We start from the raw sequence: 18,310 nt of genomic DNA, 5'->3' as shown, positions 1-18,310 counted from the left end.
CATGGCTCATGCTAACCGAGGTTACTGTGTTAACCATAGTTCCAAAATCATATTAAGATCCATAAAAGGTAAAGGTAAAGGGACCCCTGACCATTCGGTCCAGTCGTGGCCGACTCTGAGGTTGTGGTGCTCATCTCGCTTTATTGGCCGAGGGAGCTGGCATAAAGCTTCTGGGTCATGTGGCCAGCATGACTAAGCCGCTTCTGGCAAACCAGAGCAGCGCACGGAAACGCCGGTTACCTTCCCGCTGGAGCGGTACCTATTTATCTACTTGCACTTTGACGTGCTTTCAAACTGCTAGGTTGGCAGGAGCAGGGACTGAGCAACGGAAGCTCACCCCATCGCGGGGATTCGAACCGCCGACCTTCGGATCGGCAAGTCCTAGGCTCTGTGGTTTAACCCACAGCGCCACCCGCGTCCCGCATTAAGATCCATACTGACTGCCTAATAGCTTCCGAGCCAAGTTCAAAGATTTGCTGCTGACATATCAGACCCTAAACAAGCTGGGACCAGTTTAGCAAACTTTCTGCCCCAGTACGGACTAAGGGTGGTATCCAACCAACCTGTTGAACCAGTGCAAGGATTTAATACAGAATAAGTGAATTAGGGTTGCCCACTGTTCAAGATCAAAACCCTCTTTATAATTTCATATAGCGGTTTTGCCACAGAGATATTACTCCTTGGGATAAAAACACAATAGTTATAGTATGGGGATGAAAAATTGTAAGACTGAAGGGATTTGATGGGAAAATTTTCAGTTCCAAAACGTTGCCACCAATGTGATATTGCAGGCTTTTCTTTAAATGTGTAGGCAACACCTATCATAACACCTCAACCATCTAGTAAACCAATAGCTTTATCTTAAAACAACGAAACAAAAAATATTCATAGGGAATTCTTTGAAGAAGGTACTTCCTATAATGTCTCCGTGCAAGTATTCAAATAAATATTTTGATTATTTCTATATAGAATTATTTCTGTATCACCAAACATTAAAAGAAACCAATATGGGCAGTGAACAATATAAAATGATTAATAAGATTACATCAAGAACTCAATAAATCAGAAGAATAACTCAATTTAACTGGATCACCTCTTAGGGAAAGCATGGGCAAACAAATATGTTTTAAGTAGGCACCTAAACGCCCTGTGGGTTAAACCACAGAGCCTAGGACTTGCCGATCAGAAGGTCGGCGGTTCGAATCCCCACGACGGGGTGAGCTCCCGTTGCTCGGTCCCTGCTCCTGCCAACCTAGCAGTTTGAAAGCACGTCAAAGTGCAAGTAGATAAATAGGTACCACTCCGGCAGGAAGGTAAACGGCGTTTCCATGCGCTGCTCTGGTTCGCCAGAAGCGGCTTAGTCATGCTGGCCACATGACCCGGAAGCTGTACGCTGGCTCCCTCGGCCAATAAAGAGAGATGAGTGCCGCAACCCCAGAGTTGGCCACGACTGGACCTAATGGTCAGGGGTCCCTTTACCTTTACCTAAACGCCAATACTGTAGGCACCTGACTACTATTCACTGGGAGCAAATTTCAAACAGCAGGCGACACAACTTAAGAGCATGCAGCACTACTTAAGAGCATTTATTTCAAAGATCCAAGTGACCAGACAGAGGCATATAAATCTCCTTTTCCAAGCATTATTCAGTCTTATCTGTTGCTGGTGAGGTGTTGAAGATTTAAAGCTAGAAGAATATAAATAAAACGTGTTTCAAAATTATTCTTGAACTCGGTTACTGAATGAATATAAATACATGCACCATCTATCACAAATGAAAAGATTTGTTTAATTCCGGCTGGCTAGTAATCATGCTATTTTTATTATTTAAATAATTTTTATTCCACTCCTCAGCCAGAAAAGGCTTCCAGAGTGGCCATTCAGGTCGCTTAAAAGAATAAAACACGGAACCCCAGTCTTACAATCTGGAAAGGTATGGCACAAAAGGAAAATGAATTGGGAGGGAGGAGGAAATGATCAAATGCAAGTAGAAGTTATTTGCTACAAAAGTATGAACACACAGAATAGAAGAGAGTAACTGATGAGAGACAACACACCAGAGTTGTGGTTGAAAAACACTGCCCCAGCCTTGCTGACTGTATAGACCACGGGTGTCAAACACAAGGCCCGCGGGCCGAATCCGGCCCGCCAGACCTCGTCATGTGGCCCGTGTAGCTGCCGCCGGCTGCCAGCCTTCACCTTTTATTCTCGCTCTTTTTTTTTTTGACACAAGAAAGCCGCCTCTTCAGCGCATGCGTGGCAGCCTACAAGCCAGAGAACGTCTGCCCTCTAGCGGCGCCGGCCGTTCTACACAGGAAACCTCCACTTTACATGCATTCAGGAAACCTCTACTTGTTTTTATATTGAGCGCATGCCATAGTCCTACAGATACAACCGGCCCTTTGAGGGTGACCAAACTGCTGATTCGGCCCCCGATGAATTTGAGTTTGACACCCCTGGTATAGACTATGCTGCCTTTTACTGGTGACAAGCTTTTGAAAAGCACAGAATGCCACTTCAAGGAAGAATAAAAACAGAAAGAGTTGTAAACCAAGGAACAGACTTACTACTCTCACAAACTGGGACCACACCCATTTTAAATTATTCTGTCATCAATGCAAAGGGAGGGGGGTGGAGATCTTGCAAGTTCTCAAAATGTGCAAGTACTGTGGGTATGTGGCCTTAGGTTCTCACCTGTCTTTGGCATTGCTCATTTAGTCCCATAAACAAAAACTCATCTCAAACAGAAGAGAATCAGAAAACAACAGCAGCAGGTTGCATTAATGTTTTAGCTTGTGCCAGCAGCTTGTTTGCTAAAATAAAATACTATAATATAATATAATATAATATAATATAATATAATATAATATAATATACCAACACTATCATACCATTGCTAAAGCCTATACAGGTACTTACTACATTATTTCACCACTTCCTGACATTAAAATAGAGCAAGTATATTTTTGCAAGCATGAGGTTCAACTACATGATATGTCAGTTACTTCTAGTGCTTATAGATTCTATGAAAAAGAACACCAGAATGTACATATAGGAAACAAAACAATGATTAAACCACAGCAAAATGAATACTGAGGTCCATAGCTCAGTGGTAGAGCCCCCTGCATTGCAAGCGGAAGGTCACTGCTTCAATCCCGGCATCTCCAGGTAAAACAAGAAAAGATTCCTACCTAAAATCCTAGAGAGCTGCTGCCAGTCAGTGTAGACAATATTGAGCTAGGCAAACAAACAGACTCAGTATGAGGCAGCTTCCTATGTTCCTAATGCAAGTTCACAGCATTTTACCCATGGCAATGTCTAAGTCAAAAGCAAGGAGTATGTGATGTTTCTTTTAGCTTCCATTTTAGCAAAGTTTATTGAAAAGCTGGAACCTTGGTATTTTTAGATTAAAATCCAAGGAGTATAATCTACATCAAATCCATTGCAGGAAACCTATAGCTTCACACCTGGAGAATCTTGAGATCCAATCATATAATGAGATTGGTTCCTATGGAAACATGCCGAGTTACATGTTTCAATACTTTTACCATAGGGATTTTGTGTATCCTTCCTGTCTGAGAGTTGGATTAAAAAAAGGAACACTATTAAATCATTAAGGAGACTCTGCACACATAATATTTTAACATCCTTAGCATCGTTCTGTACGTTGCCTTGAGCAGTATTAGACACGTGACGTACACATACAGTCATACCTCGGGAGTCAAACGGAATCTGTTCCAGAAGTCCGTTGAACTTCCAAAACGTTTGGAAACCAAAGCACTGCTTCTGATTGGCTGCAGGAAGCTTCTGTCAGACGTTCGGCTTCCAAAAATAGTTCACAAATTGGAACACTCACTCCCAGGTTTGCCGCGTTTGGGAGCCTAAACTTTCGAGAACTAAGCTGTTCAAAAACCAAGGTACGACTGTATATTAAACAACATTTCAGGGGCAGAACGGAAATTGTACACAATTCAAAAATTAGTAACTGTGCACAGTTCTGTGCCAAGTGACACATTTCAGTCACATAAGACCCAAAACAGTAGCACAAAGGGCTTTAGCATCTCTATATGTGGCACCACACGAACCCTGCAATTCCCCCAACTGGAGGGGGTCAAAGGAACATTTGTATCACATTCAATTCAGGCAGAACCAAGGTGCATTTAGACTTTTTTAACCAAGACAGATCTGTACGCTCTGTAGTTAGTAGCCATGATACTGGAATGATATGGATTCACTTGGTCACTTCAGAGTAAAAAAAAAAAGCAGGGTCTAAAAGGCACAAGTAAACCAACACAGCTTCAGCTGTACAACTTACATTACTCTTAGCACTGCAGCCACCATGGAATGAACCCTTAAGATACAATGAGAAGGCGGGGGGGGGCAGCATGGACCTCAACACAGCCTTCATCCTATTCTCTCCCTAGGCCAGTCTGGGCACATTCAACAATACAGTACTGCTGCAAATCATAAAAACAGGAAAGGGATGCTGTAGCTCATTCATTCATCTTTCTCCTAGTGACTCTGAAGGTTTGTATTTGTCAAAGTACATTAAACACACAAAACATTTTCAGACATCTGTATGTGGTTATTTAACATGAATCTGCTAAAATATGTATTAAAAATAACTATTAGGTGACAGACAAATTAATGTATCTATTCTACAGCAATATGAAAGACAAATGAACACACACAAAAACACAATAAACAAACAACGAACACCAGATCTTTTGCAACCTTCAAAGCTAATGGATTTCTCTTTCCCCTTCTAATTATTTTGGCTGTATTCTTTTTATTCTTATTCTTTATGTATGGTTTAATAGATCTGGGGTGGCTAAGCTACAGCCCCCCAGACATTGCTGAACTACAACTAGTGTCAACTCTGGCCACTGGCCTGTTGCAGTTTGAACCCCTTCAGATATACTGTGCAGATGTGCTCTAGCAGCAGCACCATTTGCAACAGCAATTTGCTGCAGTTGCTCCCCCCCAAGGAGGGATTGCTACTGTTGATTCACCTCTTCTTGCCCCATATCACAGATAAACCAAGGGTAGCACTGCCAGCTCCTGGGCACTGCTCTTTGTAGTGTCTGTCCCCACCTAGTTCTCGAACTGTAGCAGATAGAACGCCAACACAGAAAGGAATCAGGGTGTATTACCTGTGACAGTACAACTTTGGTATTTTCTCAGCTCCACTGACAGATACCTCCTGCTCTTGAACTGTTTCTATTCCAACTTGTCCTTATAAGACCTGCTATTTAATTTAAATAACTGGTACCTGAGTTTGCTTTTTTCATCTTTCCTCCCTGTCCCTTTTCCTTTTATGTCATGTCTTTAAAACTATTAAGAATAAGAACAGTAGGGGTCGCCCTGTTTTAAATGACTGCATATAAGCCACTTTGGGAGCCTTCTGGAAGTTACATTCTAAATAAATAAATAAAACCTTTTTTTATAGTGCAACTATGCACATGCTTGGGACGCGGGTGGCGCTGTGGGTAAAAGCCTCAGCGTCTAGGGCTTGCCGATTGAAAGGTCGGCGGTTCGAATCCCCGCAGCGGGGTGCGCTCCCGCTGCTCGGTCCCAGCACCTGCCAACTTAGCAGTTCGAAAGCACCCCTGGGTGCAAGTAGATAAATAGGGACTGCTTACTAGCGGGAAGGTAAACGGCGTTTCCGTGTGCGGCTCTGGCTTGCCAGAGCAACGATGTCACGCTGGCCACGTGACCCGGAAGTGTCTCCGGACAGCGCTGGCCCCCGGCCTCTTGAGTGAGATGGGCGCACAACCCTAGAGTCTGTCAAGACTGGCCCGTACGGGCAGGGGTACCTTTACCTTTACCTTTATGCACATGCTGACACAGAAGCAAGTCTGGGTGCATACAGCAGCATACTTTGCATGCAGCTCCAAATTTCCATTCCTGGCATCTATATACATCTTATACCGTACTCTGTATAAGGCAGCTTCTTGTATTATTTCTAGATAAACGGGCACAGCGCTGTAACCTTAGGATATAAAATTAATTTTTATAACATTAACTGACATCTGCAAGCAGATGTGTCTGTGCGTATGGAATTCTTTAGCTTTCCTATGCTTCAACAAACACTGAAGGGAAGGTGGCTAACCCTTCGCTTTGGTTGTGATTATAGCTTTTTTTAAAAAAGAAAATATGTTTATGTTTTACTAAGTAGTTTGTTTGTTTGTTTTACTGCATTGAGGCTTTCTCTGAATTTCAGCCACCCAGACAGCCCAGCTTGGTAGAGGAGGTGGGACAGAAATCTTAAATAATAAAGTGGTTTGATTTTAAAAAGATAAAGGCTGCCTTCACCAATCACACATGCTCCCAGTTTATTTATCTGCTCTTCTAAGAATAGAAGTCAAATAAGTTTGTGTATAGCAGAACTTCTTTGCTTGATAATGCTAACTAACCATTCCTCAATTATTTTCAAGGTTGCATTCATGTATTAAGACAGACCATCAGAAAGCCAACTAGCTCAAGTTAATTAGTTTGGCTCCACACAGAATTGCTTTTACAGAATTAAGACCGCCTTTCTGGACAGCTGCTATAAGAAGCTGCCTTTGGAACAGGGTTTGTGAGTGGGTTTAAGACAGTTATATAAAATGTTGTTGACTGCATTCCTTTATATAAAGATTCTTATTAAAAAATCAGGAAAAGTTGTCCCATCAAGTGGGAGTTGAGTGTACTTATTTGTTTATTTATTTAATAACATCTTATATACTACTTGATTGTTGTAGAAGAAACCTCAAAGCAGCTTAAAAAAGATAGCACAATAAAATGATCACCTAAAATATTACAACCCTAATTAAAAACATACATAAAGTTAATACCAGAATAGATTAAAATGAACTAAAACTAATACAAACTTTCTAAATATCTGCGTAGGCTTGTCTAAATAAGAATGTCTTCGGCAGGCACAAAAAAGAATACCGTTGCGGGACAAGGGAAATAATGCAACCTTGCCTATTTTCTCTATTTGCACTGGCTGCCAGGAAAATAAGACCCCAATTTGTGCCTCAACTCTGAATGGATCCCCACCTCCATGCCCACCCCCTGCTTTCCTTTGTTATGGCTTAGCTTAGAATTATAGAATGGCAGAAGGGTAGAGCTGAAAGGGACCCCAGGGTCATCTAGTCCAACCCCCTGAAATGCAGGAATCGCAGCCAAAGCCTCCCTGACAGAGGCCTCTGCATAAAAGCCTCCAAGGATGGAGAGAGTCCACCGCCTCTCGTGGGAATCCATCCCAAATGACTCTTACTGTTAGTTTAGTATTACACTGTGTGTGTTTGTATCTAAATATATGTGTGTGTACACGTGTACACACACACACACACACAAAATGATAGGATACTAAACGAAGCCTGGCATCTATCTATGTGTGTGTGAACGTATACACCCCCCGAAAGACACGCGACACCCCCCGCAGCGTGGCTTTCAAAGTCTCAATACGCCTCACACATCCGCCAGAGACAAACGAATCCAACCCCAGCCCCCCCCCCAAATATTTTGGCGGGAACCCCACCCCCGCCGCCACGCCCACCTGTCCTTCCCACCACCGTAGCTAAGCAACGCTTCCCCCTCCCCCCGCGGGCGACCCCTCAGCCGCGGCCGTTAACCGCCCACGCACCTCCTCGCGCCCCTCTCGCCCCGCCTCAGGGGCCAGGTAGAGGGCGAACTGCCGAGCCTCGCGCTCCGCTTCTTCCGCCGCCTCCTCTGCCCTCAGCTGGGGCTCCCCGTGGCCGCCTCCCTCCTCAGCTGAGGGGGACAAGGTCGACGACGAGGCCGAAGCTTCCTCCCGCTCCGAGGCCGCCGCGGCGCTCATGGCGGCCGCCGGCAGTCGACTGGGCCCGGAGGCCGCGGGTAACGGCTTCTCCAGCCCCGGCTCGGGGATCCCGCCGCAGCCAAGCGCCGCCGGCCGGATCCGAAGCGGCTCCCTTTTTCCTGGGGCCGCGGGGCGAGCTCGGGGCGCCCCCTGGCGGCGGCGGCGCGGAAGTGCTGCTCCTCCCGCCCAAAGGGGGGGGGGGAGAGGCGGCGGCGCCCCGCATCGCCCTCGATTTTGCCTCTTCCCCCTCGCAGGGGTGGGGAACCTGTGTCTCTCCAGTTGCCGTTGGAAGACGGCTCCCGTCGGGGCCAGGGTGAAGCAGCCACCTCGGGCGGAGGAAGCACAGGTTCGCAGACTCGGAAGGGACACCGAGGGTCATCTAGTCCAACCCCCTGCAATGCAAGAATCTTTTGTGCAATGTTGGGCTCGAACCCGCGACCCTGAGATTAAGAGTCTCACGCTCTACCCAACTGAGCAGACCCAAGGCAGCGCCTGGCAGGGAACTGTCCACACAGATATTGCACCACCAGCACACAAGCTAAGGGGTAAGGGATGCTGTGGCAGGGCAGGGCAGCACTCCCTGTTTCGCATCAAGCAGTAATTACCTAACCCATGCAATAACCAATAGCTCATCATATGGAAAGATCATTTGACAAAATTAGACCGTTGCAGTTGAGCAAAGCCAGAATGCACTGCCTTCCTTCTTCTCTATAAAGGGACCCTTGACCATTAGGTCCATTTGTGGATGACTCTGGGGTTGCTGCGCTCATCTCTCTTTATTGGCCGAAGGAGCTGGCGTACAGCTTCTGGGTCGTGGCCAGCATGACGAAGCCGCTTCTGGCGAACAGAGCAACGCACAGGAACACCGTTTACCTTCCCGCCAGAGCGGTACCTATTTATCTGCTTGCACTTTGATGTGCTTTCGAACTGCTAGGTTGGCAGGAGCATAGACCGAGCAATAGGAGTTCACCTGTCACAGGTATTCGAACCGCCGACCTGATGGGCAACTCCTAGGCTCTGTGGTTTAACCCACAGCGCCACCCACGTCCCTCCTTCTTTATATCATTGCACAAATGTCTGGCTGTTGACCAGTTGCAATGCAATCTTTAAATGCGTGTCTATTCAGGCATAAGCTCTGCCAAGTTTGAAGGGACTTCCAGGGAAGTGTACTTAGGTTGTTTGGTGTTATGTTGTGGAGACTGCCTATTTTGGTGAGAACAAAAAGGAACATTTTTTTAAATATTTCAAATATTTTCTGTGGGTAAAGTAACTGCACACCTGATTATCTGCTCCTTTGTTCATTTAACTGTATGCTGTAACTGTATGCATTTGTATGCTACATTTCTGCCAAGACACCTTGGGGTGGTTAAGAATTTAAAATATTAAAATAAGTAATGAAAAACTCTTTTCAGGTGATTGAGGATACTTTCAGGAGTTTATTATGGGATGGGTTTCCTAGCCCAGGTTACATTTCCTGCCTCCCACCTCATTCTGTTTGTTCTAGAGTTCTTGGATTTGTTTGTTTGTTTAGAATCATAGAATCATAGATTTAACCCAATAGCTTTTTGTTGTGTTCCTTTGGTAGCTGCAAGACAGACAAGAACACAGCAGGTGGAGCTTTCCCTTCTCCATTATACAGTGATGGGGAAGCTGTAACTGCTGTTTGCTATGTAAGTGAGAAGAATAAGAATGCAGCCTTTACATGCAACATGATGCTTTGCATGCTTGCTCAGAGATTGCCCACGGAGTTCAGTGAAACTTACTTCCAAATATTTGGAAACAGGATTACAACCTAAATGATATGTGTCAGTATTTAAAGGCAGAAGCCTATGTGCACTGAAACAGTAGCTACAACCCTAACAACAGGCAAACACAACTGGCCAAATGCAAAAATGTCCCTTTATGCAGATAGCAGACACTGAAATTCTTAAGGAGCATGACGGTATTCCCAGAAAAATTTTTACACACTCCAACAGCAACCATGCTTGCCCTAGTCTAGGACCAGCAGCAAGATTCTTTACATAATGGATGTGGGTGGAGACTTGTTCATAGAACAGGCATAATTTACACTGACCTGTCACCAAAAGATATTGCACACAATTGAAGCAATAGACATTAAGACTTAGCCCCACTCATTTTATAAATTTATTGCTGACCCGTTTAGATAATGAATATGTATATGTCTCTCTCTGGACATACAGTGATATGTATATTATTTTAGCAAAATAAATAAATACTTTAAAAATATTGAGATGTGCCTCTAGATTTGTCTGCTGGCTTTATATATATATTAGGCAGAGTTTTGTAGCCTTTGGTGGAAACTGAGATTATTACATTACTTTCACCTTTTGTTCCTCCCCCCCCCCACTAGATATGCCCTAACCTAATTAAATCCGTTTAACACAGTTTAATCTTCAATTATTACAGGCTGAAGATTTTCACAGTGCACAGCAACATCATTTTCTCTGTCTGTTGTTGTGTTCTACTTTTCATCCTACCTGATGAAGAATGTTGGTCAACTGTAATTTTTGCCCATTTCTTTGTAACATTTTTGTTGGACCTGTGAAAGGTATAAAAGTAACCTACTGTTACTTTTTGGATTCTGCCCTCCACTCCAAATGGTTCAACATGGCAGCCTGCTATGTTATACCTTTAGGTTGTTGCACCTTTCCTGGAATGTGAATTCATTTTCTGAAAGGGCAATTTCTTTCTCTCTCAATTCTTTGACTGATGTTTGAAAGCAAAGATTACTGGCAATGTTTACTCATGTCAGTAACATGCTCACCATCTGCAAGAGGAGGAAGATCTGGCTGTTTCCTTATAGCTTGGTCTAACAAATTACTTACAGGGTATTAAGAAATAATTGGGCATCACAAGGGAGACATCTTATGATAAGATTTAAACTGCTTTACTTCAAAGTGATTACATTCTCAGGACTTAACCGAGTTGGCACGTTACCTCGCAGAACCTCTTCAAAATGAGGGGGTACACAGAGTAACTTTCTCATAATCTATTATAGAATTCCCTAAAGTTTGACATTGCCAACATATTTTCACTGGCAGGCAAGATTTGTTTTCAAAAAGAGCCATCTAATCTTAAATACATGGGGTGGGTTTTTTAAAAAAAGAGTATCAAGGCTTAAATTTCTAATTAGCCCCTTACTCAAGGCACTGGAGGCTAAAATTTCTTAATTATCAGAACAGTTGAACAATGGAACCAATTACCTGGGGAAGGGTGTCTCCCATGCTGGGGTTCTTCGATCTTTGTATCCAATTTCCTACGATTTTCCAACTCCAAAGACTACCCATAGTGAGTACATGTAAGCCTCAGCCTCTCCTTGTTTCTCCTGGGGAGTTAGGGAAGGAAAAACAGTAACCCTTAAGGAAGAAAAGAGAACCTTGTTTCTCTCCCACATTAAATGAAATATTCATTTCATATTCCCACTCAGTACATAACACCCACTAGTATATATGTATGTGTGTGTGTGTGTGTGTGTGTGTGTCGATATTTCTCTCGTTTCTCAGCAATGCCATTCTGGCTGCAATGGAATCGCCCACCAACCGAGTTTGCTATTAATAGGAGTAATATTGTGGTAAATACCAAAAATCTAGTGAATACTTCATTGGCATTTTTAGTAATCCTTAAGATGTTAGGTGGCTAATGGAAAATGTATAAAAAAATTCACACACACAAACACAATTTACTGGTAATTTTGAAACTAAGTTGGAGTTCCTCAGTAAGTGATGACATTCCCTCTCATTTTCACCATTTATTGGTGAAGGCAGTGGCGGACTGCCTAAAGCACTTGAAATTTCAGGGGCACCCTGTGTGACACCAAAATCTGCTACAACTTGATACCACGGCTGAAGAGCACCAGCCTAAAGCACTTGAAATAAATCTCCTGGGCAGATGAGCATTGGCATACCTATTGAAATAACATATTGGGCATTTTCTTGTGGACATGCAATGCCAGCCATCTTTTGTGTGTCACTGCCAAAACAGATCTACCCTCACTATTATAGAACTATCCCTCCATTTCCTGATTCTCTGCAGCTATACATGTAACTTGATCCCCTCCCATCTGTACTCATCAAGCTAGACTTTGCACCCATTTCTTCATGCAATCTCTCTCTTTACCACCAGATGGCAACATCTTGGTGGCTACTATTGATGACAACATTAACAACAATCACATTCAGCAGCCATACAAATTGAATCAATACTTTTATAAGTAGTATGGAGGCATGGCAAAAAAAAAGTATGCAGGGCCATCAAATTGGCATGCATGCAATTAAACGGCTGGGTTTCCCTGTAGTAAGCACAAGTACATAGGAATCCATAGGAAGTTGCCTTATTATATTCAGGCAGACCATTGGTCCATTTTGCTCAGCATTGCCCACTCTGCACATACTGGCAGTGACTTTCCAAGGTTGCAGACAGGACTCCTACCCCCAACCCTACCTGGAATTGTCAGGAATTTAATCAGGGACCTACCACTGAACTACATCTGCTTCCCTAAAGGATCCTCTCTTAATCACCACATCCACTTTAATGCTGGAAGATAAGGCCATTTGAGACAATCAATGAGCTGGAGGCAACCAATGGAAGAAGTGAGACATTGAGTGGCAGAATTCACATTAAGGTTAGCCCTATTTAATGACTTGCATACCCCCCTCTGCAACTAGGGTAATGAGAATCAAGCGAATTATGTAGTATTGCATAATTTACACAGGTTGCTTTCATTGTCTCAGTATTTGGCTTTATATTACGCACAATTCTGTTTTAATTCTGTGCTGGGTGGGGACATTGCTGGCCTCAGTTATGGTTGGATGGCTAGTATTCTGAATGAGATTTCACCGTTTGTTGACTTCAAGCAGCTTTCAAGGTTTGTTTGGGTGCAAACATGAAATACGGCAAATGCAAAATACCGTGGGGGCACATTCTGTCTAACTAGCTCCAATCACAACCCTTCCTTGCAATTTTATTCGCATCTTTCATAAATAATGCGTTCCCAGACATTAATGCTTCCTGCAGGCCATGGCAAGTTTGCCAGCCTAATTGGCATTACAATTTAAATGACAACTGAATGTGGGAGTTACTCCACCCTGGCTAATTTATTTTTCTCTAGGGAACAGAATGAGCTGCTTGTTAAAGCAGAAGATGGGACGCCTGGTTGCCTTGTAACCTTGTTTTGCTTGCCAATTGGCCCAAAATAGATGACTTAGGGTGTTTTCACACTTTAACTGTTAGAGCCCAGTGACATAATGTCAATGTAAGGTGTTCATGTTTGCAGTCCTGCCCAGAGTTAAGTGAGATTTAAATATAAGTCATATTGGGCTGAATTGCAACCCATCAGAGGCAAGAGAGAGAAGAATATACACTGCCTTAAGCTTCTTGGCGGAAAGAGGAATAGAAATGTAAGAAATAAATGCTTCCACTTTTTCCTCTTCCTGTTTTACACAATGCTATATTGATTAGATTATAAAAGGAAACAACCAACCATATATGAGTCTCTGCTTACACTTGGTTGAGATCTCTTTTTTTTTTTTTTATAATATTTTTTATTAAACAATTTTTATATTAACACAAACAAAACATACAAAAACAAACAACAAACATTAACAGAACAAAAAACAAGTACCATTTCATGTCCTAATTTCTTAAACCTTACTTCCTCGACTTCCTCTTGCTTCCCGTTTCTGTATTCCAAGTTCTTACAATTATTCAGCGAATCTTCCCTTATTTTACTATAAATTTATGTTAATCATCCTTATTCTCTCTGTCTTAACCATTACTAATAGTAACCATTTATTTTAAGCCCAACATCATTCTAACTGTCATTAATTTTATAGTATTTCTTTAAGTAATCCTTAAACTTCTTCCATTCCTCTTCCGCCGCTTCTCTTCCCTGGTCTCGGATTCTGCTCGTCATTTCTGCCAAACCCATGTAGTCCATCACCTTCATCTGCCATTCTTCCAGTGTGGGTAGATCCTGTGTCTTCCAGTACTTTGCAATAAGTATTCTAGCTGCTGTTGTAGCATACATAAAAAAAATTGTATCTGTCTTTAACACCCCCTGGCCGACAATACCCAAGAGAAAGGCCTCTGGTTTCTTGGGGAAAGTATATTTAAATACCTTTTTCAGTTCATTATAAATCATTTCCCAGAATGCCTTAATCTTCGGGCACGTCCACCAGAGGTGAAAGAATGTACCTTCCTTTTCTTTACATTTCCAACATTTATTATCAGGCAAATGGTAGATCTTTGCAAGCTTGACTGGGGTTATGTACCACCTATAAATCATTTTCATTATATTTTCTCTTAAGGCGTTACACGCCGTAAACTTCAACCCGGTGGTCCACAACTTTTCCCAATCAGCAAACATGATGTTATGGCCAATGTCCTGAGCCCATTTAATCATACTTGATTTTACCATTTCATCTTGTGTATTCCATTTCAGCAGCAGATCATACATTTTTGACAAATTCTTAGTACTGGATTCTAACAGTTCAGTCTCTAATTTTGATTTTTCCACCTGGAAGCCTATTTTACTGTCTAATTTAAACACTTCATTTATTTGATGGTAATGTAACCAATCTCTCACCTTCCCTTTTAGTTTTTCAAAACTCTGCAATCTCAATTTGTCCCCTTCCTTTTCCAAGATTTCCCAATATCTTGGCCATTTCGACTCCATATTTAGCTTTTTAACTGCCTTAGCTTCCATTGGTGATAACCATCTTGGAGTCTTATTTTCCAGCAAGTCCTTATATCTGACCCAGACATTTAATAGTGCTTTTCTGACAATATGATTTTTGAAACTTTTATGCGCTTTAACCTTGTCATACCACAAATATGCATGCCACCCAAAAATATTGTTAAATCCTTCCAGATCCAAAATGTCTGTGTTTTCAAGAAGCAGCCATTCTTTTAGCCAGCAGAAAGCTGCCGCTTCATAGTACAATTTAAAGTCTGGCAGGGCAAACCCCCCTCTTTCCTTTGAATCCGTTAATATCTTGAATTTTATTCTGGGCTTCTTGCCCTGCCAGACAAATTTAGATATATCTTTCTGCCACTTCTTGAAACAATCCATTTTGTCCATAATTTGTAATGCTTGAAACAGGAACAACATTCTTGGCAATACATTCATTTTTATAACTGCAATTCGACCTAACAAGGAAAGCTTCAGATTTGACCAAATCTCCAGATCTTTTTTCACTTCTGTCCAAGTTTTTTCATAATTATCTTTAAATAAGTTCACATTCTTAGCTGTCATGTTCACACCCAGATATTTCACTTTTTTAACCACAGTCAACCCCGTCTCATTCTGAAACCTTTCTTTTTCAATCTGTGTTAAATTTTTCTCCAATACCTTAGTCTTTAACTTATTCAATTTAAATCCTGCCAATTGGCCAAACTCTTGAATTATTTCCAAAACTCTTTTTGTGCTAGCTTCTGGCTCTTGCAATGTAAGGGTGCTAGCTTCTGGCTCTTGCAATGTAACCCTACATTGCAAGGGTTGAGATCTCTTTTCACCTAGGGTCCAAACAAATACTATTTGCTTATTTTATAGAAATACATTTTACACACGTTTCAAAAAGAAAATGTCGCATGATAAATCACTGTAATAAAAAAAATCAGCCTAAACCATGATTTAAAAGGCAGCAACAGCATGTATCTCAGTAGAAAGGTAGCTTTCCTACTGAAAAAGTAATCAGTGGGAAGAGACTGAGTAATCCCTGCTATGTAAAAACTTCCATGGTTTCAAGTTTGACAGCTTCCCCCCACCCTCACTGACACATTCGTGTCCCCAAATTTCATTGTATTCCTGCATACTTTACTCTTCCAAGGCTCCAGGAATTTGAGCTGTGAGTAAAACCACGTATGTAAACACAACCAAGATTGCAGAACACCAGCTATCTGATTAGCTCAAAGAGAAAAACCTGAGGATCAAGTCATTGTGCAGTGCAGGTGAAAGGCCACCCAGCTCTCATGTGAAAAATAAGCAATGGGTGCAAGGTACACACCATTTGTTACACAAGTTGTGTATGCAACTATCAGTCATGCAGAACTGGCTTCACCAAAGGAGGAAACAGTTTCTATATCATTTTAGGGATCCAAGGCAACACTAGCAATATTTCAGGTAGTGCCTGAGGGTATTTTTGAAAACCCAGTAAGTTGTTGCAGGCACTAATTGCAATATATATTTCACAGAAAAGCTCTGATGGGTCAGACCTGCCCCCTAAAACATGCAAAACACCTACATGCACCCCAAAATCAAACAGGTGAGGAGGAATGCAAGCCTACCCATCCATACAAAATCCAAGCACCCTTAATTTTTAAAAGGGGGGAGTGCAGGGGCCTTGGCACACTTGGGGGGGGGTACCATAGTGCCCACAGATGCCACTTTTGAGAACCCCAGATATAGTTCCAAAGGATCTGGATAGCATGAGGGCTATGGAAGGCTGCTTTGTGAATAGCAGACATTGGTATCCTTATCTGTATGAATGTGCCTTATCTTTTAAATCCGTCTAAATTTATGTAGCCATATCTTGCAGCAGTAAAGTCCATCGCTTCATTATATGCAATGTGAAGTACTTTTTCTTGTCTGTCTCTCCCACCATTCAGCTACACTGGACTATGTAGTGTACTGGATACAGTACGAGAAAAAAAGAGAAACATTCCACACTATCCATCTTTACCAATCCAACAACTTCTTCCTTTCCCCTTTTCAAAACTAAAAAGCCCTGGGTAAGTAAATATCTTTCTCATAGCGGAGTTATTCTCATCCAGGTGATGGGGTGGACTTTGGTCCTCCAGCTGTTGTTGAACTACAATTACCATCCTCCCTGGTCATTGGCTATGCCTGCTGGAACTGATGGGAAGAGAGTTGTAGTTCATAACATCTGGAGGATGAAATGTTTTCCATGCTGCTCCAGCCCCTTTACTGTTTTGATGACCTTTTCTACATCTTTTTTAGCTCTGTAATATGCTTTTTGAGACGCAGCAGCCAGAACTGTGCTCAATATGCCAAACGCACTTGCATCTGAAGTCTATATAAAAGCATTACAATATTGGCGTTTTTCAAAAGAGCAAAGGAACTCCTCTTATCCCATGACTTCCACCTTTGCACTGACTGAGGTTCTGACCACACAACTCAGGGTGTACTTAGATTTAAATCAAATTTATTCACTATCCACACAAGCTCCAATTGGTTTTTGTTGTTACTCTTTGCCAGTGAACCCTGGACCTTGTAGCTCCAACAGGCGCTAGGAAATTCTAGCAGAGAATTCAAACATCCTCACAAAACTATAACCCTCAATACACTTTTAGGAAATCATAGACTATTAAACTTAGGTTTGCACTATAGAGAGCTGGTGTTAATATACCACTGTTTCCATCCCACTTAGTATATTTCAGCAAGGTTTTCTGCACTACTCTGCACTATTCTTTCTGCTCTTTGTATGACATTCTCTGGGCTTTCAGGCACAAGTTGCCAGTGATAAAGGGGAAAAGGGGGACAGCCTTATCTCCTCTGTCAAAATCCGCAAGTCACCAGCTTAAAATGCAGGGTCATAAGATATTTTACAGCATTACAGATCCAACTGAAGTCACAGAAAGTGGCACAGAGTTTTATTTTGCACATAAATGCTAAAAGGGGTTGGGTTTTCAAATCCCATGGAACAGGCAAGTACTTGTGTCAAGTTTCTTCCCTAAAAGCATGAGAAATTAAATTATACAACTGGAGTCGTAATTGTCTTTCATGTTTTATAGCAGAAACCTTAGTGCCTGTTCATTTATTATTTCATCAAACTTCACCCACATTTAATATTAAATTGGATTTAAATGCAAAATACTCTAGTCTAACTGGCTTTGTGGATCACAGCCATGATCTTACAATTTGAAACACTTCTTATGTAGGAGTGAACACACCCAATGCCAATTAATTGGTGAAACCTGAGGTAACAAGGTTTCGCAATGCATTGAATTTTCATTTTAGATTGAAACTTTTATTCACTCCTGCAGACCTGGTCTGTGCCTTACCATTTTAACTTTCTGATCATACGCTAAGGGAACTTATGAATACCTATGAAGCATAATTGTTTTTACAAATTAAGGACATAAACTGTATCTCTAAAATCCAGCATGATGAACTGACCTTTTCAAACCTGCCTTCCAAGGTTTCCCCTCTTTATGAACTGAGGTGTCCAAAATGAAATAATGAAACATTTAACTGTCCCGTATTCATTTCTTTTCAGAATGCTGAAAATTTATGCTAGAAAACTTAGTTAGGGTATGAAATCAAGTTACTTGCCTTAATAAGGCACTGTGAGAATGGAGCCTTTTACACATTAAAACATGTTGATTTGGGTGGTGATGCAATAAGAAGGAATTTAAGGGGACAGTAAGTAATTGGAAATGTTAATCTTGGGTAGGGAAAATCCAAGTTCTACATCTGTAGGAAGCGAGGGATGGGTAGAAAAG

At 42.0% G+C, this 18,310-nt stretch overlaps 1 protein-coding gene across 3 annotated transcripts in view; it reads right to left on the bottom strand.

Annotated features, from left to right (window-relative positions):
* The window catches only part of BCAS4 (breast carcinoma amplified sequence 4), a 46,465-nt gene extending 38,496 nt beyond the window's left edge, over positions 1–7,969 (bottom strand). The window contains exon 1 of one of the 3 annotated variants that reach the window (XM_053394262.1): positions 7,634–7,969. In XM_053394262.1, the coding sequence (XP_053250237.1) occupies positions 7,634–7,828 (195 nt within the window). In that variant the 5' untranslated portion in view covers positions 7,829–7,969. Of the gene's footprint in view, positions 1–4,315; positions 4,445–7,633 lie in introns of those variants that run through there. The other 2 variants (XM_053394264.1, XM_053394265.1) reach the window with 2 other exon arrangements.
* Between the last annotated feature and the right edge of the window lie 10,341 nt (positions 7,970–18,310).

Source organism: Podarcis raffonei, chromosome 6 (genome assembly GCF_027172205.1).
Source record: "Podarcis raffonei isolate rPodRaf1 chromosome 6, rPodRaf1.pri, whole genome shotgun sequence".
Taxonomy (NCBI): Eukaryota; Metazoa; Chordata; class Lepidosauria; order Squamata; family Lacertidae; genus Podarcis; species Podarcis raffonei.
Note: the sequence above shows the minus strand (reverse complement) of the source record. Positions and strands in the feature narration are given on the sequence as shown.